This window comes from Capra hircus, chromosome 3 (genome assembly GCF_001704415.2).
Source record: "Capra hircus breed San Clemente chromosome 3, ASM170441v1, whole genome shotgun sequence".
Classification (NCBI taxonomy): domain Eukaryota; kingdom Metazoa; phylum Chordata; class Mammalia; order Artiodactyla; family Bovidae; genus Capra; species Capra hircus.
Window position 1 is genome coordinate 18,984,313 of NC_030810.1, and position 22,244 is coordinate 19,006,556.

The 22,244-nt window shown below is 49.3% G+C and overlaps 1 protein-coding gene across 11 annotated transcripts in view; it reads right to left on the reverse strand.

The window, feature by feature from the left end:
• Positions 1-22,244, reverse strand: part of ERI3 (ERI1 exoribonuclease family member 3) — a 132,624-nt gene that overhangs the window by 38,310 nt on the left and 72,070 nt on the right. For all 11 annotated transcript variants that reach the window (XM_018043277.1, XM_018043259.1, XM_018043294.1 and 8 more), the window contains one exon: positions 20,742-20,814. In XM_018043277.1, the coding sequence (XP_017898766.1) occupies positions 20,742-20,814 (73 nt within the window). The remainder of the gene's footprint in view (positions 1-20,741; positions 20,815-22,244) is intronic.

Below are 22,244 nucleotides of genomic sequence, written 5' to 3' on the forward strand. Positions count from 1 at the left end.
TGCCCAATCCAGCATAGTAGGAGGAGTCTTCCATGAAAGTCCAGTCTTTCCCAAGGATGGAGCCTGATGGTGGACGGGAAAGACCCAGACTAGTCCCACAGTAGAAAGCTGGTAGCCTGGTGATTTCTTTAGAAGTAGTTTCCTCCTAGGGAATATCTTGCAGACACCTGTCAGATACTTTCCTCCAAAAAGCCTCCCTCTACCCTCTGCCCCAATCACAGTCTTCCTTTTGGATCAAAATGGCTGCTACCTACTCCCACCACTCACTATGGGGACCACATCACTTCCAGTCCCAACTCTCGAGCTTGACCATTATATCTCTGCTTGGGGAAAGTCTGGAGAAAAGGAGGCTTCATAGGGGCAAGGTAGAGAGCAATGCAGGTAAGAGGGTACTCCTTGGGATCAAATCCCATTCACCAAAACCCCAGTGCTGCTGACCCTCCCTCAGCCCCATATGAGAAGGACTGTTCACATTGTCACCTGCTCCATCTGGCCTCCAGGGTCAGATTCTTGTAGTAGGGAAGCCTGGAAGAATGACTGTGACTAATGCTTGTCCAAGAGTCCAACTGACCAAAGGACTGAAGAGGGAGGACAAGGAGGAGAGAGAATGATTGTCTCGGTAACCCTATAACCCACCTAGCCCACCAGTAGTACCCTGGGCTCCAGGGCAGGCTAGGTCCAGCTGTCACACAGGCCCATGAGACCTCCAAGGCCAAGGTCACAGCAGAGTTCCAGAAGCACTGAGCTCAGGCCCTTCCTTCCCTAAGAGCCCAGATTGCTGGCAGATCAGAGGGCCTCAGCCAGTCAAGCCTGCAGCTTTCAAGACACAAGCAGCCAGCAGGCCCAGACACCCCTAAACTTGCTCTAACCAGCTCCCCCAGGGGCTCAAGAGAGCTATGCCCCCCAACAGTGGGACAGTTGTGGCCCTGGGAAGAGAAATCACGGTGGCCCCTCTATCCTTTGTCTTTATCCAACATACAAACCAGGGCCTCCCTGCAGCCATCCAACTCAGAGGTGAATCCCCTGCAGCAGAGGGTCAACCTTCACCCCAGTAAAGGACCTGCCAGTGGTCAGACAGAAGAAAAGTCAGCCAGATACAACAGGGTCTCCAGCAGGTCAAGAGGCCAGACCCGAGTGATACTCTCCCCGCAAACCGGACTTGAAAAGCTCTTTCCCTGAGTAGCTGGTACACTCTTTCCCTGAGTACACTCTCTGAGGCGGCCGGGGTCACAGAGCAGGGAAGAAGTTGGGTCCTAATGTGTAAAAAGCTCCAGCAAAGCAAAATCATTTACTCTTCAGTGCGACTGCTCAGCAGAGCTAATAAATCTTGCATGAGCAGGGCCGATTCTAATTTCCTAATATGAAAAGGCATTTGGATTGAGAGAGAGGGGGAGATAAAAGTGATTGAATCTCCAATAGTCCAGGTTACTGACAAGAAACATCCTGCTCAGCCCTGAGAGAAGGATGGCAGCTCCCGGCCGCCTGCACACACCCATCCGTTCTGCCCCCCTCTTGGCGCGATACATCTCAGTCTCTTCTATTGACAGGACGTGGCTTTAAACACAGTTACACAAGTTATCATTTCTGCCTTCTGATCAATCTGAATTTTCAGGACAATTACCCTCTTAATCAATGATTGCTATCAGCAGCCCTGCGCCTGGACGGATTTCTCAGCAAGGTAATCATGCCGCCAGGCTGGACGGCGCGTGCATAGGCAATGAAGCTCCGGGTGGGGTCTCCTCCCTCCCTCCCGAGCCCCCATATCCCAGCGCCACCGCCAGTATCGAGGACAAGCACGGCAAAGTGTGAAGGCCACTTCAAGGAGCGATGGGAGTAGAGGACGGGAGGGAGGGGGCCCAGCCACCCCGCCAGCCTTCCAGGCCGCCCGATTACGGAACAAACCTATTAAAACCTGAGATTTACTGCCTACCACGCTGATACATCTCCACATGCCCTCCTGCCATCATTCCTACCTCCTAATTAGCCTAATAAAGCCCAATTCTAATTATGGGCTCAAACTATTAGGGTGAGTAAGTGCAAAGAAAAGAGAAATATTGGTTTTACTAATCTCTCAGAGGCTCTTGGTTCTAGAAACTCCTTTTCTTCTATACAATCGGTTCACATGGGCTCCTGACTGGAATGGCAGGAATCACCTCCTCCTGCTCAGAGGTCCGGGCGTCTGGAACAGTCACAAAGCTGGCCTGGCCTGGAGCCAGGAGGCCACCCAGCCCCACACTCTCTCCGGGGTACTTCCACAGAGTCAGCCCTCCATATAAAGAAGCGCAGGGCCCCTCAGGAGAAGAGGGGAGGTGAGGGGAGGGTGGAGTTGGTCTCTGCCTCAGGGTCAAAGTTAGCCAGATGCTATATCTGCCATCATGGGGGCAACTCAATTTCTCAGATCACCTGTTGTTGCATAAAGGATCTACACCAGAAAGGCCAACGGTGGAGTGAAAATGGCACAGTCCAGGACACTGACACATCACCTTATGCTTCAGCGTGGGTGGCAGATACATGTTATACGTGGGTAGAGTGGGTTATGGGATTAAAACAGGCCCTCACAATTTGCTATTTCATTCTGAGGGGGAAAGAGAATTAGAAAGCATGGATGTACTCACTTTCTGACATTTACTGAGTGCTAACCATGGGTCGAATGTTGGGGATATATCAGGGAACAGTAGAGAAGTGACCCTTACTCTTAGGAGGTCACAATCTACTGGGAAAGACAGACAAGTGTCTTTCTGTCTGCAAAACAAAAGCAATAAAACAAAACTGCACACAAATGTTCACAGCAGCATTATTTAATAGCCATAAGGTGGAAGCAGCTTAAATGTCCATCAACTGATGAGCACATAAATAAAATGAGGTATATTCATACAATGGAATATATTATTCACAACAGAAAGAAATGAAGAGCTGATTCAAGGTGCAACACGGATGACCCTTGAAAATTATGCTAAGTGAAAGAAGCCAGAAACAAAAGGCTACATTTAAGAACTTTCCAGAATTGCATGAATAGGCAAATTTATAGAGATGAAAGTAGATCAGTGGTTGCTTACGGCTGGGGTGTTTGAGGGGAAATGGGAAGTGACTGCTAGTGTTTTAGGGGTGACAAAATGTTTTAAATTTAGATGATGATGATGGCTGCAAAACCCTGTGAAGATACCAGGAAACACAGAATTGAAACTATTTATTTATTTATTGGCCACACTACATGGAACCTTTGTTCCCTGACCAGGGACCGAACCCACATTCCCTGCAGTGGAAGTGTGGAATCTTAACCACTGAACCACCAGGGAAGTCCCTCAACTGAAACACTTTAAATGGGCAAATTGCATGGTATATGAATTATATCTCAATAAAGCTTTCTTTTTTCTCTCTTTCCTAAAACATGTACAGTAGGATGGAAGTAGTACAGGCTCACCAGCAATGAACAGAGCCAGGGAAAGCTCCAGCACAGAGCCTGACTGTGTCTCAGGAACTCGAAACAGGTGTCTGAAGAGAGAGAGTTACCGATGGGACAGGGGCAAAGTCTGCACAGAGGATAGAGTTAGGTCGTGAAGGGTCAGCAGGAGTTCACAAGGCAGGAATGAAGGAAGGGACGTCCCGTGCAGATGCAGCCAATGTGAATAAGGCCTAGAAATGGACAGTCACACAGACATTCTTGGTATTACTGGAGAGGTACATTCAGGGGCCAGGGAGCTTGTACTTTATTCAGGAGACACCAAGCTTTCTCAAGCAGAGAAGTTAGGTAATCAGTACAGGATAGCCTGGGGTCTGATGGTTCAGGTAGGAGAAATAACACGTCCAAGTAGCAAGGACATGTTTTTGGAGTCAGATATCCAGAATTTAAAATTCTTCAATTCTTCTTCAAATACACTCAAATAACCAGCATGTGCTGGGAATTTGCTATTTTTCTCACTATTTTATCCCCAGTGCTTGGCAGAGTGCCTGACCTAGTAGGTGCTCAACAGCCATCTACTGAATGAAAATGAATGAATGGATGGCTATGTTGAATTCAATCCCATTTGCCAAGTGTTTATTGAATACCTACTGTGAAGCCGGGACTCTGGTTACACAGGGTGAGCTCTTCAAGGGTAGGGACTCTGTCTGATCTCTGATCTCTTCTGTCTTACTGCCTTACACAGGTTCTGTTTGGCACAGGGCAGGTGCTGAAGTCAATGTTAATTCCCTTTCCTCTCCTGGTCCAGGAGGTTTTCCTGAGACCCAGTGATGCTTGGAGAGGCATGGCCTGAATACTTCACTGTGGTTGGCAAGAAAAGAGAAGTTGAAGCTATAAGGGTGGAAGGAGCAGAGGGTGATGCCCATGGTATTCATCCCAAAGTCAGCCATGATGCTCAGGAAGCCAGGAGGCAATCCGAGTTGTCCAAGTTAGTAAAGGACTGAGCAGGAATGAGACTGTTTCCACAGCGCATTCTCAGAACCCTCTGCAGACCGCCCTGCACCCGCAGCAGCAAGCCTCCTCGCAGGGAGCCAAGCACAGGTAGGGTGGGAACAGAAGCTCAGGACTTGCAGGTAGAGGAGGGAGGAGGAGGGGAAGATCTGGTCCTTCTCTCCTGAGCACCGGTCCTGCCCCTGGACAGCTGCCATTTCCATACCTCCCCTCTGGCCGGGAGGGCCCTTCAGCTCCTGGCTGACCACAGTAGGAAGGGGGCTCCTCCATCTCCCAGCCCTCAGGCCTCGCCCCTCCCCTCACTTTCCCTCCCTCCTTCTCCTTCCTGCAGAGCTTCCCTCGAGCCATAAAAATAAAATAAAACACAAACACCCACAGTCCAGGAGGAGGGCGTCAGACAGATAATGGGCATTTTATATCTTTTTATGACACTCCCCATAGGCAGCTCGGCAATCACAGCGCAATAAAGGCAGGCATGCAGCTTGCATAGTTAAACAACTGCCGGGTAATTAGGCACAGCAAACACTCCACTGGGGAGGCCGCAGGGCTGCCCTGGGATCTGCCTGCAGCCCGCCCTCCTGCTTGCAGCCACGTAGGTGCCAAGCCCAGGCCTAGCACCAGCAGACCTGGTGGTGGTGCAGAGGACAGACCACCGGCTGCTGCCGTATGCATACTTGGCCTCACGCCTGTGCATGCTCACAGACACACCTGCCCACACCCACACACAAGCACTTCCTGAGCAGCTAGCTTGGACCTCATCTCCCCAGGAAGGCCCCTCCTCTCTTCCAAGTCAGATAGCCAAGGGCTAAAGAGGGCCCTGCTCTAAGGCCCTTGAAGAGGTCTCAGGCCTGGCTGCAGCAGGGGCTCTCTCCTGCAGGGAGTCCCGAGCTTCCTGAGCTGCATAGGCAAGGGGACATCTGAGCACAGAGGTGTGATCACGTGGGCTCTTTCTCCTGTAAATGCCAACTCAGTACAGAGCTGGATTCAAGTGAGTCTACCATACACACATTCCTATTGCTTCATTTGCTACCTCTACTGTATTTCCCCCATCTGCCTTGACCCGTCCATCTTCCCTCCTAGATCCAGAGCTCTGTACAGGTGGAGAGCGGACCTGATTCATCTCTGAGTCTACCTGCCCTGAGGCACAGGGCTGTGTCGAAGAATGGTGGTAAGTGAGGTGTTAACTGAGATGTGCTGGCCCAGGCAGAGAGCAGGTCACTTGCTACCTGAGGCTTAGGTCCAGGCTGATCGAAACACAACCAATAGAGTCAGAAGCCCTCACCAGGGCTGAGGCAGCTGCACTGTGAGTCCACCAATACCCATTCTTCCTCTAGTGATCCAGTCAATCAAATTCAAACTTTCAGGGAATGAATGGCTAATTGATGAAACAGAAGAGGCAAACCCCCGCTCCAATCCAACTTGAAGACTGAAACAGACTCTAGGAGCCACACAGATCAGCCCTGAGTAGGCTGGGGAAAACTTAAGCACCCAACCCTATACCACTCTTCCCTCAAAGGGAGCTGACAGCAGGCCAGGTGAGCTCACAGAAGGGCCCTGGGATAACCCAGCACAGTCCCATATGGACGTGAACCCAACTCAGCTACTATTCCTGGTGTCTATCTGGCCATCAGTCCCTGTCTGCCAAGATCACAGGCCAGAGGAAGGGCCTGGACTGCACCCTGCCTTTAGAGTACTGAGAGGCCCCCTCCCGCCACCTCCTGTAGAAACAGGGTGACAAGCTTCTCCTCACCCCATATTCTCATGGAGAAGCCACCCAAAACCTCAATAGCATTAAGCTCCAGTCCAGGTCACCTCAAACTCTGGGATGACCAGCCATCCAAACTCCTTCCCAACATCTGAGTCCCCAGCTCTCCCAACCTGATGCCAGGGGATGCCTTGCCTTTCCCGGACCCTCAGTTTTTCCCAATAGGATACAGCAGTAGCCCCAAGGCTAGAGCTCAAAGTAGTAAGAGTCAAAGAGGGACTTCTCTTGCCTCCCTTGGATCTGTCACATTTTTTGCTGGGCGCAAACTGAGGAAACCTCAGGTCCCATAAATGATCTTAGGATGGCAACGGGAGAAGAGACCACAAGAGAGGTCACCTTGCTCAGCTTCCTTATTTGTTAGATGAGGACACTGAGGCCTCAGAAAGGGCACAAGACCCAACGCTAGAGCCCACGTCTTTATCCTCCAGCTTCGAATTCAGTCCAGAGTTCTTTGTCTTGCACCATGCTGTCCTCTAGAGACAAGGCCTGCATCTGCACAGCTCCAGGTGGAGTCAGACCACAGGGCCCATACCCACACCCTGCCCTGCATTCCCACGCAAGGGCACATACACATAGTTGAGTATACACACACACGCCTCCCCACAAGGAGAAATACAAGATCCACACCTTTAATCACACATAATGTGCAAGTACACATGGGCTCACTCTCTGACACACAGATTCCCATTAAACAGGTGTCGTTCCCAAGAGAGCTGGAGCACGAGGCCAAACTCTGTCCTTCCCCAACCACTGCCTCATCGGCCATACAACTAGGAATGGCCCGTGTATGTCTGCCCAGGCCTCCAGCCCAGGCCAGACCAGAGGAACTGCCTTCAGGTAATATCTGCTATGGGACTAGTCACAAGAAGAAAGTCATGGAAGGAGAGAACCTGGATTAACACCCTGGTCATGTGTCTTTGAGCAAACTTCTTAATGTCTCTGAGTCTCGACTTCAGCACCCACAAAACAGGGACAATGGCCCTGTCTTGGAGAGGAGCTGTGAGGACTACATGTACGAAGGGCGTGGAGCACAGAGCCTGGCTCCAGCTGGGACTCTATTACTGATACTGACAGACGTGACCACACCTGCCTTTCCAGAGTGGACTGCAGGGTAAAACAGCAGCTGGGAGACAGGGCTGTGCTTCCTGCATTCAGAAAGTCTCTGTGCCCTTTTCTCCCCTTTTTTGTAAGTCCTCCCAGTTTCCAGGGTCCAAAGCAGCAACAACAACAACACAAGAAGGAAGGAAGCAAAGAAAAAAGAATGAACCTGTGAGAAGGCAGAGTAACTAAGGGTGCCCTTGGCTTCTCAGACTTCACACTGAACTCCGATGAGCCCACCTCTTCCACAGTATCTATGCCTCTACAAGCCTCCTGACATCCCCTCTGCTCACCTCACCAGGTGGTCAGAGAAGCAGCAGACCTGGTCCCTTCCCTCAAGTGGCTTACCGTCCTGCACAGGGACAGACCAAACCACACACAACAACCAAGAGGCATGGACTAGCCCCTGCCCGAGGGTGAGAGTACAGGCTCTGCAGTCTGGATGCCAAGGTTCAAATCCAGTCTCCAACACACCCAGGACAGCTCCCCACTCTCCCCTACTCCAGAGTGGGCTGGGAATTCACTTCCTCAAAGACACAAAAGACAGACAAAGGAGGCTCAGGGTGGGACCAGGACCGAGACGCTGTGTCATTTGACAGGACACTGACTCTGAGCAGCAGCCAGCCAGAGGCACACAGAGCAGGGGCAGGCCTCAGGGTGAAGACCTGCCACAGAGGGCACTGCAGGCCACCCCCAGCTGGAGGTCGACTTGTAGCAGCTGCAGGGGAACTTCACAGAGGAAGGAAGGATCCTGGCTGCCCCGAGCTGACTCCTCTCCCTTCCCCCTCATGGCCACACCCACCAGGGATGCAGAGCAAGGCAGGCTGGCTCCCTGGCTGAGGCTCTGCTGGGCTGCCCAACCCCACGCCAAGTACCAGCACTCTTCTAGAACCTTGACAAATAGCACCTAATTGATTCTTCACTCTGTAATTTCCTACGTGTTACCGTAAGGATTCTGGGGTCTTCTGGCCAAGCAGTCTCAGACTGTTCACAGCCAATAATGCGACAAAGCCTAGTGGCCTCTTTCCCTCCCTGCCATCCAGGCCCACAGGCTCTTTTCCCTCACCTGCATGTAAGCACAGCAGCTTCCTGGAGCAACTGCCCCACTGTTAGAAGGTAGCTGAGGCTGCTCCACCCCAGACCACGGGCAATGGTTCCTTTCTGTGCTCACTTGCTTTCTCCTCCACTAAAAGGCATACACACAGCTGGCCCACATCGTAGCTTAAAAAACTTGAAAACTACTATTTGTAGTTCCCAAGTGCAACAAGCTCCTTCCCTCCAGGCCTCTGCTCACATGGCTCCCATTTTGACTCCTGAAAATTCTTGTGTCTTCCAAGGCTCACCTCAAGTCTCCTCAGTGAAGCTTGGCTGACTGCCTCTCCCACACCCCAGGGGAAACATTGGTTTGCACTGGAGGCAACAGGGCAAATCAGTTTTGAGCGTGGTCCCCGGAGTAGACTGCCTAGATTCAGGTGCATAACTCCATCACTCACTGACTGCTAAATCTCGTGGAAGGTACTTAACTCCTGTACCTCAGTTTCCTCATCTGGAAATTGGCTAATAGCACTTATCTCAGAGCTTTATGAGGACTAAGCATTTAGAGCGGCACCTATTTGTTATTATTAATTAACTCTACAAGTGAGGAAAGCAAGGACTGAGAAGGTAAATAGCTTGTCCAAGGTCACAGCACAGCGAGGTGGCAGAGCCGGGAACTGCCCGAAGGTGAATGTGACTCCGTACCCGTGAATAGCCAGGCACACTGGTGGCAGCTGGAATCCAGGACATGAGATGACAGACTCTGTTCCTTGGTGTCAGCTGAGGGTAAGTCAGTCCGAGGATGGCATTCGGCTCCTCCTCCCTGGGCTCACTTGAATTTTGCTGGAGGAACCCCTCTTTCCTAGCTCCTGCCCACAAAGGCTTACACGTCTACCTTGAACTCCTGTCTCTTTTCCCCTCGTGGCCTAGCTGCCTCATCTCTGGTGCTCTGTGTGAGGGCAAGGGAGGAACAGAGGCGCGTGCTATCACTTCATGCCCAGGACAACTCTTGGAGTGGGTACTGTTCTTATTGTTTTACAGAGGATGATACTGAGGCTGAAAGAAACGAAGTGACTTTCCTAAAATCTCACAGCTAGTAAGCGGGCAGAATCAAGATTCTAAACCACGCCTACTGGACTGCAGTCTGCGTGTCGGATACTGGTATCTCTCATAGTCAGAGACGTTAAGGAACTTGCCCCAGATCACACAGCTGGTTGGCGGTAGTATCATCTGGTTTAAGCCAGACTCACCTGGCTCTGAAGCTCTTTCTCTTGCGCCAGTGGTCTCTGGTCTGAGCCACATCCACAGGGCCCAGTGTACGCATCAAGTATCACCTGAACACTAAGTGAAGGGTAAGTGTCAGCTACGGCCATACCATTTGTCTAGGATGATGCAGCTAGCATTGTAATTAAGAAAACACAAGCTCCTTTAAAAGCCAACCAAATTCACTGCAGCTTTTTTCATTATGCAATTTTATCACCATACACCCAATATTAGTTCCACCAGATGTTCAAGGCCAAAAGCAATGTCCTGTGAAGTTTTCTAACATTACTAAGAGCCCCATGTGCTCTGTCTGCCTACCTCCCTAAGAGCTCTCCAAAACCACACTTAGTACTTTTCTCAGGTACTTTCCTGATTCTCAGTCACAAACTCACAATACAGAAGTAGCTTTTGCGTGGAAGAACTGTCTAAAGGTCACTAACATAAACAGGAGGCACAATCCTTGCCAGGTCTTGAGTCCCATGAGTAGAAGTAGTGTAGTCTCCAGCAAAGAGGACCCAAGTCCTGAGCTAGGGAGGGAGGGAAGGAAGGAAGGAAGGACGGACAGAGTCAGGGAAGTGAGCTTCTGCCTTTCCTATCCTGGCCTCCAACTCCTTCCCTTGCCCATCTGCCGAGGAGACATGGTGGGGAAAAGACCAACACCTATGTGGGTTCTAATCCTAGCTTTCCGTCTTCCTGGCTGTGTGCCCTTAGGCAAATTACTTATCTTCTCTGTCTGGGATATCTGGCAGAGGACTGGGCATCTGGACTCTGGAGCTCATTAGTCTGGTGTTAATATTCAGTGTGGGTTCAATGAGTGCTTGTTGATACCTAGCGTGTACCAGGCCCAATGCTGAGCACTGGACGTACGGAGACGGGTGGAAAGTAGGCCTCGAGGAGCTCACAGTCTAGTAGAAAAGACAAACATGTGAGCAGATGATTACAAGATCATGTGATATACTCATTACAAAGTATTGAAGCCCTACAGAGAAGGAGGTGATTAACTATGTCTACCAGAATCGGTAAAAGTGAAAGAGGAGACTGAAAAAGTCGGCTTAAAACTCAACATTCAGAAAACTAAGATCATGGCATCTGGTCCCATCACCTCATGGCAAATAGATGGGGAAACAGTGGAAACAGTGGCTGACTTTATTTTCTTTGGCTCCAAAATCACTGCAGATGGTGACTGCAGCCATGAAATTAAAAGACACGTGCTCCTTGGAAGAAAAGCTATAACCAACCTAGACAGCATATTAAAAAGCAGAGACGTGACTCTGCCAACAAAGGTCCGTCTAGTCAAAATGGTTTTTCCAGTAGTCGTCTACAGATGTGAGAGTTGGATTATAAAGAAAGCTGAGTGCTGAAGAATTGATGCTTTAACCTGTGGTGTTGGAGAAGACTCTTGAGAGTCCCTTGGACTGCAAGTAGATCCAACCAATCCATCCTGAAGGAAATCGGTCCTGAATATTCATTGGATGGACTGACGCTGAAGCTGAAACTCCAATACTTTGGCCACCTGATGTGAAGAACTGCCTCATTGGAAAAGACCCTGATCCTGGGAAAGACTGAAGGCAGGAGGAGACGGGGATAACAGAGGATGAGATGGTTGGATGGCATCAACAACTCGACAGACACGAGTTTGAGCAAGCTCCAGGAGTCGGTGATGGACAGGGAAGCCTGGCGTGCTGTAGTCCATGGGGTTGCAAAGAGTTGGACACGACTGAGCAACTGAACTGAACCAGAATTGGGGTAGCATCAGAGAAGGTTTCACAGAAGAGGGTTTTGAAGGATAAACAGGAGTTTTTCCAAAACTCTAAAAAGGAAAAGGAATGTAAGCACAGGGAACAGAATGAGCAAAGGGAAGTGAAAGTGTCCTGCCTACTGGAAGAGCGGCGAGAAGTCTGATATGGCTGGAATGTTAGAGGACAGGAGCTATGAAGACAGGGATGCTGCCATGAGCTGCATCTGCCAGGCCTTGGGTACCATGCTCAGGAGGAGGGAGGGGCCTCCCATACCTACCCTCTTGGCTCGGGTGCTCTTCCTGTCAAAACACGCACACTGCAATCGCACCCTTTCCTGGGTCTTTGATTTAAGAGTTCCTCTCCTGGCCCTGACAGTAAGGCATTTCTGTCCCACAGATTATAACTCACTCTGGGCTATTATTCAGCTCCCCAGCCTTGGCCCTGCTGCAGTTAGTCCAAACATAATATCCTTCATGCATATATTATCTGTCTCCCTATTATCTGGAATCATTCCGGAATTAAATTTCAGTCCTGCAATATTGGCTTCAGGAGCGGCGCGCTTTATGGGCTAGTCAAAGGTTAGAATACCAATCAAAATAACAGTGCCGATGCAGCGAGACATTTTAATATTCCAAAACCCGGTAATTGTAAAAGGACATAATATTTTTTCCCTGATTACCCCAAAGGCAACACATGTTAACAAGGCGAAGGAAGGAGTGAAAGAAATTTCAGAGTTCAGACAGCTGTTAAGACATATTTAAAGGAAAAGCCCAGGCAGGGCACTACGCCATGGGGGCAGGGAGATGCGAAGAAAGAAGACAGCCTCTCCAGCTCCAGCTGCCCCGACTCCAAACACAGCACTGGTTCCTCTGCCACCTTTGGGCTTCATCTCAAGAGCCCATTCCCAAGGGGTGATGTCACAGGGGACGGGATGAAAGGAGTAAAGCTCAGGACATGGATTCTTGAGGCCCAGGTTCTAGTTTCAGCTCTTCAATCCAAAGCCTCCAGCCTCCAAGCTGACCCCTCCCAGGGTTTCAGCTTCGAACACCGTGGCAAACGCTCCAGGCTGCTCTCCCACTTGGCCTCTCCTTGTCCCTGCCTGTGCCCCTGCCTCTCCCATACTTCTACCTGGTGCTTTGTGTCCTGTTCTCGCTGCTAGAGGCCTTCATCTACCCAGCCGCAGAGCTAGTTCCACTTAAGACAGCGGCCTATGTGACACTGTCAACACCCCACAGACAGTGCTCTGTACTCCGGATGACGCTGAAGACCTGGGCCACAGCCCCTACCTTTCTGGTCCTGACCACTAAGTGGTCCAGAAGCATCCATCTCAGTGTGAGCCTTCCTTCCTCCAAAATAGAACAAAACAAACACCTGGCAGGGCCCCTACATCTTCACGCCTCTCTTGGTTTCTGTTTTTGTTTTGTTACTGTTTTTTCCAAATCACTCCAATAAGGGGTTCTGCAGCAGGCACCAGGTGGCCACCACTGCATACAGAACCCCAGCCTCTGTCAGCCTGCCTATGACTGGAGCAGCTCTCTCCCCACAGCACCAGAAAAGTGACCTGACCGGCAGAGTTCCAGACCCTTTCAGTCCTGACGGCTTCCCGGCTAGCTCAGCCCACTCATTGGAGCCTCCAATCTGCACCATCCCGACTTGCTGACCTGCCTATGGCCCCCAGCGAAGAACTTCATTAAGGCCGAGAATTTATTCCTCCATAAGCCCTTAATTTATTACTGCACTGATTGGGACTCTGAATGCTCCAAGGTCAAGAAAAGTCGTACTCAATCGTAGACACCAACCCTCCCTTCAGCAGTTTCTCCTGCTGTCCACTCCCAGGGGAGGGGGGAGAAAGAAAGGCTTCGTGCAGGGACCCAAGAAGGTCTCCTCTCCCTCTTTCAGAGCTGGTCCCAGCCCCATCCCCTTCAGGGCACCCAGCAATTGTGGCAGGGTGTATGGCACAGATGGCAGAGGCAAAGGGGAGCAGCAATCTTCACAACCTGCTTCATCTGAGTCTGTCAAATTCTAGGTGACCTCCAACCCTACAACTTCTCAGCAGGACTGTCTGAGCCCTGTCTGCCAGGACTGACTCACAATCCTCCTAAGGCTGCCTGCCAGCTTCCCCAAAAGCCCATCCAAACAGGCCCAGGCAACAGAGGGAATTCCAGACCATTTGTGAATGTATATGCATACACTTGCATGGCGTGGTCTGACCATACATGAAGTGCTTATTGTGCAGGCATGCACTTATATACATTTATACCTGTGTCCTGCAGTGCATATACACATATTATGTATGCATATGTACACATACACATATTCACATCCTTTGGGACCTACCCATTTCTTGATCTCTTGTTTACAATAACATTCTCCTCCACCTAATCTTGGCCACCCACCCCTTTGGACGCAACTTGGAGCCTGCCAGCACCTAGAAGCGCCCCGTCTCTGAAACCACTGATTCAGATATGCCGCTTTCCAACCACAGTCTCTTATTCTTCCATCTGGCATGCTCCACTATGCTGGTTTTTACTTGTCCCTCATCTTCTTGGGACCCATCTACTTTTTCCATATCTGCCAGGTCCCCTGCTGTCTTCTCTTCCTTCAACATCCAGCTTAAACCCCACAGTCCATCCTGGCAACCACTGTCTTGACAATATCTTCAACTGTTGCTTTCATCACACCCCTTGGGAATCTCTCTCCTGTGGGTGAATCTAAATGTCTGCTTTCTGCATGTGCACAGCCAGGCAGCTGAGCTCTGCTAAAGAAAAGCCACACAGCTGAGCAGAGAGGTTCCCTTGTGAATTAGTGTCACCAACATCAACTGGACCCTCAACACTGCCTATAAATCCTACTGAACTTCTCAAGTAAAGCTCACACTGCTATTCTTTACTGAAACTATAGCAATCCTTTTCAACTTTCTGCCAACCTTCCCAGCCCGCCCCTAGTCATTATTAGCAAACAACTGATCTATTTCACAGACCAAATCCACAAGCCTACTTGCACCTGTCTGCACTTCTCCTCCCCCTGTCCCAGTGGAAGAGCAGCCTTCCCCCTGAAGACAGTCAGTGTCAAGCGACTGGGTTTTCCATCCCTTTTCCTGTCACCTTCTTAGAGACCTCCCTCACCCCTATATTTCAACCTTTCTTCTCTAATACACAAACGAGAACATACATCTTCCACCTTAAAACACAAAACTTGCCTCGATTCCACAGCTGCCCCACCACAGCTCTTACCCTCCCTCCCTCCTTCAAAGCCACATTTCTGAAAAAGTTGAAATTTCTCTTATCTCATTTACTCCCCAATGTGCTCCAGTTTTGACCCATCCCTATCATGCCATCAAGAGGGTTCACCAGGGTAGCCAAGGTCCTTGAGCCCAGGTCTGGCACTTGTATTTCAGTCTTTACATCATGTGGCCCCTTCTTTTTTCCCAGAAGATACTCTTTTTCTTTGGTTTCTGTGGCCTCACCCTCTCCTGACCTACCTCCTCTTCTGCCATCCTTTCACTGTCTTTTTTCGCTCTGTTTATTCTCTTCGGCACAGGTGCAGGCAAAGCTAACTTTGAGTTCTACCTTGGTCACGTACCAAACTGAGACGCTGAGCATGTTTCGTCATCACTCTGTGCCTCAGTTTTCTCAACCTTAAAATGCAAAAAATGACAGTAACTACCGTACAGAGTTGTGAGAATTAGATAATGTAGGTACGTGAGCATAGCACTGTCCAACACAGACATAACGTGAGCTCTATAAGCACGCTAGGGATTCAATGCCCAGCCCAAGTGAAAAAACAAATGAAATTAATTGTAAGAATGTATTTTATTTAACTTGGTATATCCAAAGATTATCATTTCAATATGGACTCAGCATAAAAAATTATTAAAGAACTATTTTGTATTTTCTCATACCAAGTGTGTAATTTACACTAACAACACATCTCAATTGAGATGCTAAATCTTCATCAGAAATACTTCAGCTGTATTTAGATTTTAAACAATTAACAGTTGAAAATACAGATTTACCAATCCAATTCTAAACATACTTAAAAGTTCTTCTTGAAAGTTTTCAACTTATGTTTAGTTAAAATTAAATAAAATTTAAAATTCGTTCACCAATCCTATTAGCTACACTTCAAGTATTTGATTGCTATAGGTGACTGCTGCTGCTGCTGCTGCTAAGTCGCTCCATTCGTGTGCGACTCTGTGTGACCCCAGAGACGGCAGCCCACCAGGCTCCCGTCCCTGGGATTCTCCAGGCAAGAACACTGGAGTGGGTTGCCATTTCCTTCTCCAGTGGCAACTATACTGGACACTGCCAGGTCTAGCACACAAAACACAACCATTAATTAAGAAATATCATTACTACTAGTGACCACTCCCCCTCTGCCTCTAGTTCTGACTCTCCCTCCTATATGTATCAAACATTGATATTTCCCAGTCTTCTGTACTAGGCTCTCTTTTATTCTCATCTTAATCACTCCATTCCATGGCTTCAATAATCACTCACACACCAATAATGCCCCCAAATCTGCATCTCTTATCCAGACCTTATTCCTGAGTCCCAGGACTATATATTCAAATACCTTCTCAAAAGCTTCACCAGAATGCCTCAATGGCATCTAACTCAATGTGCCCCACACTGAATTCGCCTTCTCTTCCGATGCCTACACTTCTTCCATTATCTCGGTAAATTCGTTCCAATTCTCCCAGTTGCTCAAATCATAAACCTCGGAGTCATGATGGTTTCCTCCTTCATCCTCAACCCTCACAGCCAATCGGTCACCATCTCCCATCTATTTTACAGTCGGTTCTGCTGGAACACTCATTTTGAAAGAGCAAGCTCGTTCCAGTGCAACTGGAGTATTAGGGGACGATTCACCAGGACACACACTGTGCATTTATGTGAGGCTCTGTTCATAAACAATATGAGACCAACACAGGAAGCTACACCCAGCTGAACAGAGCTGTGCACGAACGTACAAAATGCACACATCCCAAACACATACCAGCTACCTGGACCACCACTTGTGCTACAAGCCACATCCATCTGGTTACAGTCTCTGGTTTCAGAGAACCCTCGTTCCACCACTTCATAGTAACTCACAACCTGCAACCATTCTCATGCTCATTTCCAAGTAAACTTCAAGTTTCTTCAAGGTAAAAATGCCATAGTTATTGTAGTATTTGTGTATTTCTTAATCATTTCATGCACGTAAAGTCATACTACCCATAGTTTCTATTTTATTACATTTTTTAAAATTAGATTCTCATCTCTTTTCATGTGCCACTGATGAAGTTTGTGAGGACTGTACTCCTAACCCCACTTTTACTGCATAGCTTTCCACAGCCTGGTGATCTACAGCGAGGCGCATGTTCCACCACAGGAGAACTGACTATACCATTTAATACTCCAGACTCAGTCCATTTCTCTACATTTCCACTGCTGTCACTTCAATCCCAGTAACCATCATTTTCCACCTGAACTAAGCAATGGTCTAATTCCATGGTTCTCAAGTAGGTATGGTACCTCCCCACTCCAGCTTCATCCAGGCCACTGGAAATGTATGTTTGTTTGGGGTAGGGGGGTGGCATTTTCATTTGTCACAGTGAATTGGAGAAGGGCACTCTCCTGGCATCCAACAAACAGGGGCTGGGGATGCTACGAGCTCAACCATGCTGCCCACACAATGATTTGCCCATCCCAACACGCCAGCTACAGCTCTATTACTGGTCCCCTGTCTCTACCAGCTCTCTCTACACTGCAGCCTGAGAGGTTTTTTTTTTTTTTCAAAACACAAATCAGATGATGCCTCTCCTATCTTCAATCGTGTCCCCTCACCCTAAGGACAAACAAAAATCAAAACCTAAAGTCTGGTCTACAAGGTGCTGCCTCCCCTCCAGTTTCAGTTCAGGTCAGCCTTCTCTCTTCCCCACATTCATGTGCTTCAGACAGTCATTTGTCCAGCAAATAATGACTACACATCTACAGTGTGCCAGGGACTATCCAGAGTGACAAGGAAGGAAGAGGGAACACAAGAGACAAACATTCTCTACCCTCATGGAGCTCACATTCTAACTCCATGAAGCTGCCAGGCTTCTCTTCACCCAAAGCCTTGCCATATATGGTCTCCTTTGCTCAGTCGATTTCTGCTCATCCCCCAGGTCTCAACTTAGGCCCCCTTCCTCCCCCTTATCCCACTAAGTCAGGTGATATTATCCTATGATATCCTGTCATATCCCTTGTGATATGATCCTATGACTCTGAACTTTTTGGTATTATAACACAACTGAAATTGTTTGTTTAACATACACATTTTCTGTTATATCCCCAGGGCCCAGCACAGTATCTGGAACACAAAAGGCAGTCAAGAATATTCTGCTTATTTATGCAGATGTGTATGTTTATATATGCACATGTGCCTTTACAGTTTATGAATATGTATATATAAACACATTTGTACATGTTTTCATGTTTCTGCAGGTGAATAGGTGTATACACATGTATTCAAGTATGGATACATGCATACAGTGTTGGGTACCTGAGTGTATTCATTCACATGAGTACACATGCGCATGTGTGTATACACTCTTCTGGCCCCTCAGTGACAGCTCTGACCTCCTGGAGGCCGCTAGAAGCAGGGCCCTAAGTCCTCTCTAAGCTGACAGTTCAATAAGAGCATAGATCATTCAATGACATTCCAAATGTCAGCAAACACTAGTTCGCTCCTCTCTGCTACAGGGAAAGTAAGTGGAGGCGGGAGAAGTGGAGACTTGGCCCTGGAAGAGTTGCCCTTCCCTGAGACCACCCATGCCACCTATGGACAGGAGAGGGCAGCTGAAAGACCACATTCTGCCTCTGCTCAGACCGGAGGCCTTAGTCAAGTGCAGACGGAGACCTCAGTCCCAGTTGCTTGCTCACTCAGCAGGTCTAGGGGGCCAAGCAGTCCCGGAGCCTCCCCATTTTTTTCATGGGGCAGAGCCCTCCTGGGGCACTGAGGAGAGGAAAGGAAGGGAAGGGGGCAGGACAAAGTAAGGTCAAGGATGGGAGAGAAGCCCAGACAGCCAGGGCCTGGGTCCCATGCGGGGAAAGAGGAGTAAGGCTTTTACATGGTATTCCCACAACCCTGGCAATGGCCTCTCTGGCTTAGCTTTTCTCATTGCTCTTTTTAAGGGTGCAGAAATCCCTGCGCAACCTGCACAAGTCATGCAGTATAAAGGTCAGAAAGATCGCCATGTGCCTGGACCTCCAGGGTCCTGCAGCTTCCCTGTCTTGAATGGCTGATGAGGACTACAGTTGGATCACCTCTAGCACAGCTACAATACAGTGTGGCTGGAGAGCAGAAAGGAAGGGGTGAGACCCCTGGTTTTTCTTAGACCTACGTGGTCTACCTCCCAGGAGGCGATCACAGAGTCCTCCGTTTCCCCTAGTACCCATTTCCCCTTCTACGACTCAACACAGTCTGGCAGAGAACCAAGCTGAATAGGCTCAGCACAGCTTCCTCCACCGCCAGCAGCACCAAGGTAGTCCCGAGTGGCAATGTTATCACACGGGTCGGTTGGTTTCCTGCCTCTCTGCCAAGGAACCTAGAGGCAGGGAGCTATCCATACACCACAAAGTCTAGTGAACTTCACAGAGCAATTGTTCATGGTCAGCGCCCGCCTCGCCTGGCCGGCCCTTCACATTGCATTTGCAGAGACCAGCAAGCAGCCTCAGATGCACTCTGACAGCTGGCACACCGTCTCTTCCAGGCGCACGGGCCTTGCCACACCCGCACGCGTAGCCCTGCCAAGGCCCGCGTGAGAGGCCCTCTCTGGAGCCAGCTCTCAAGGATCAGTCAGCCAGCTAGCAATTGCTCACTGGGCATACACTCTGCACCTATCCTTGATCTGGCCAGCGGGGACACAGAGAGGAACTAGGCTCAGTCTCTGCGCTTTGGAGGGACACGCCTGGAAGGAAACACATGGACTCAAAGATCATGGATATCCAGAGTGTTAAAGCCTTAAGGCAAAAGATCGACTTCTGAGCTTCTCAGCTCAGGTGAGACCTGAGCTGAATCATCAAGGAGAGGGAATATGCCTGATGAAGATGACTGGGGGTGCTTCAGAAGGAGAGAAGGCCTCACACCGAGGCCCAAAGGCAGGACAGAGCCTGGCCTCCTCAGCCCCAGCTGGGAGGCAGTAGGAAGCTATTGTTCAGCTGCAACGAGATCAGCAGGAGAGGTGGGGAGGGGCCAAAACACAGACAAGCCAGAGGGCAAAGGACACGCACACCAGAGGACAGCCAAGGAGTACACACACACCGCCACAGAGAGCAGCTGCCCCGGGACCTGCAGAACAAAGCCCAGGGTGGCTGTCTTCCACGGCTCCTCCAAATGCTCGCTTGCCTCTAGCACCCCCACACACCAAAGAATGCTGCTCCCCCTAAGCACAAGTCCCCTCTTCCCAGATCCCGCCTTCCGAGAATGCCCAGTTCAAGACCCTAATCCTTACAATACCAGAGGGCCTGGCCCTCTAAGATCTCTCCTTCTCTGAGCACTCCTCTCCCCCCACTCCCAGGGAATCACTGTTCTGACTCCTGGTGTATTCTCCCTCCTCTGAGCTTCCTGGGAGTCACTGAGCTGGCTAATGGCACAGGTTCCTGAGGCTGCCCCTGGTCTGTTACCCTTCCATCAGAGGGATTCATGGGAGTAAGTCTCCTGAGTGGCCTGGGCCTCCCACAGCCAGGATCCTAAGACAGCAGGGATCTGGGAAGTCTATTCCTACACCTCCCTTCTTCTGCTTACCTAGGAAGTACAGCACACACTAGGAAAAGTACAGCTTTCTGAGTGATTCATTCTCTGCCAGGGTCCACTTTCCTAGCTGCACGGGGTCCCTCCTGGCCCACAGCCTCAGCGCCCACTCCCCATGTGCTTGGGGCTAGGTGAGTGCCAGCCTCCTCCCCCACGCCCAAAGGGAAGTGGGTGCTAGTGTTCACAGGCTTGGCTAGGGGTAGATAGAACCAGAGCCAGCCTGGGCCAACCCCACCTTGCCACCAGATGGAGATACCAAGGCCAGTCAGGAGGGTCAGCGGTCACACTCATGATCACTCCTGGCACTTCCCTCCTAGAGGAATGCAGCTCAGCCCAGAGCGGGAATTCTGAGCAAGAACCGGAAACTCTCCTTCATCTGGACTTCTCTGCACATCTAGGGGACACCAAGGAGGATGGTGTCAAACTCCACCCAGCAGCCTGGTCCCTTAAGCAGCTCCCCACTCTCAGAAATAACCACAACCTTCCATATTAGATAGGGAGGAGGAAGGAGTATTGAGGAAAGAAAAGAACGAAAAGAAAAGAGAACAACAAGATGCAAAGAACAGAGATGAGAAAAGAAAGCAAGAGGGATGGCGTCTGAGGCACAGGAGAACCCGAGGACACGTGGAGAGGGGCTCAGATACAGTACCTTTTTCAGGTTAATCCACTGCTTGAAGTAATCTGCTACTGGCAAGCCCAAGTACTGGCACTGTCCTGGGAGCCTGAAGAAAGAGAGGGGGGAGAGAACAAGTTGAGCAACCCATGTCGCAGGTACGGAGTCTTAAGACAGGAAATTCAACAGAGTCTATAAGTCAGAGAGACCTCCAAAAGGCTAACAACCCACCAACCATGGGTCCTACCCCACCCAAGAAAGGCACCCCACCTTCAGCACCGGACACCAGGCTCCAGCTGCAGTCTTCAGATCCAAATGTGAGAACCTGGAGACTCTATTCAAAATAATATCAGACACACTGCTTTCTGATGGCCTACGATATTGCTAAGGTTCTTACTTACATTTTCACATTAATTCAGGGTGATGCTGGGAGGTGGTAGATCTGTACACTTTATGGATGAGAAAACAAGAGTCAGAGAGGCTACCCAAGTCCCCACAGCTAAAACACGGTAGTGTCAAGAGCTGAACCCAGGTCTGTCTCATGCAAAAGCTTCTGTTCTTTCCAGTGCAACAGGATGTTGTCATTTTGTTACAGAGACAGGAGGAGAGAGGAAAAAGAGCACAGGATTTAGAGACAGCTGGGCAGGGCCTTTGCCTCACATTTAAGTCTCTAACAATAAACTTTCTGTGACAGAGAGGAGAGAGATAAAAAGATGTCAGAATGTAAATCGAGAGTCTGTTCTTGATTTTTCTCTAAATTATAATTTATAAACTCTCCCCTTCTAGCTGATGATGCCATTTTGCCTACACAAATCCATTCAAACAAATACTTATTAAACACTAATGTTTAATAAGAGTCAGGCACTCAGGACTCAAAAAGTAAAACTTAACTCCTGCGCATGAGGGATTCACAGTCTGTTCAGCAGAATGAACAGTAAAAGAAATAGATTACAAGCCTTAAGTTAAAGCATTGGGGTACATGGAAGGATGGAAGAAGATACAAGAAATATCAGCTGGGGAAGATCATAGTTTTCTTGCTAAGAGGAGTTTGGCCACAGGCAATAGAGAGCCTCTGAAGAGTTGTGATTTACAAAGATAGTTCCGGGGGCAACAAAAACAATACATTACAAAAGCCAAGTAGTAGCCAGGAGACTAGACAGTAGCCATAGAGACAGTGAGCCAGCAACAGAAAAAAAGAGATGGAAAGGAAATCTTGCTGAGCGAATGAGAGAAAGTGGTAGAACCCAATCCAGAGGCAAGTGGCTAGACCAGCTTTGTGCTTTTGTGCTTCTTACTGACACAAAGTTAGGGGCACAGAGAGCATATGTGACAACGCAGACGAGACCAACCAGCATTTAGTAGTTTCATTACTGTTTTTAAGTTCTCTTCATACAGTATCTCCCTAGACAAGGCATCATCCCACGGCCTTCCCTCTACTAGCCCACCGGATGGAGGCATGAGTTTGGGAATGCGAATTGAGAGGTATGCCTGATGCTTGCTAAGGACTCAATATCTGTTGAGTTTGAGAGCCCTAGGAGA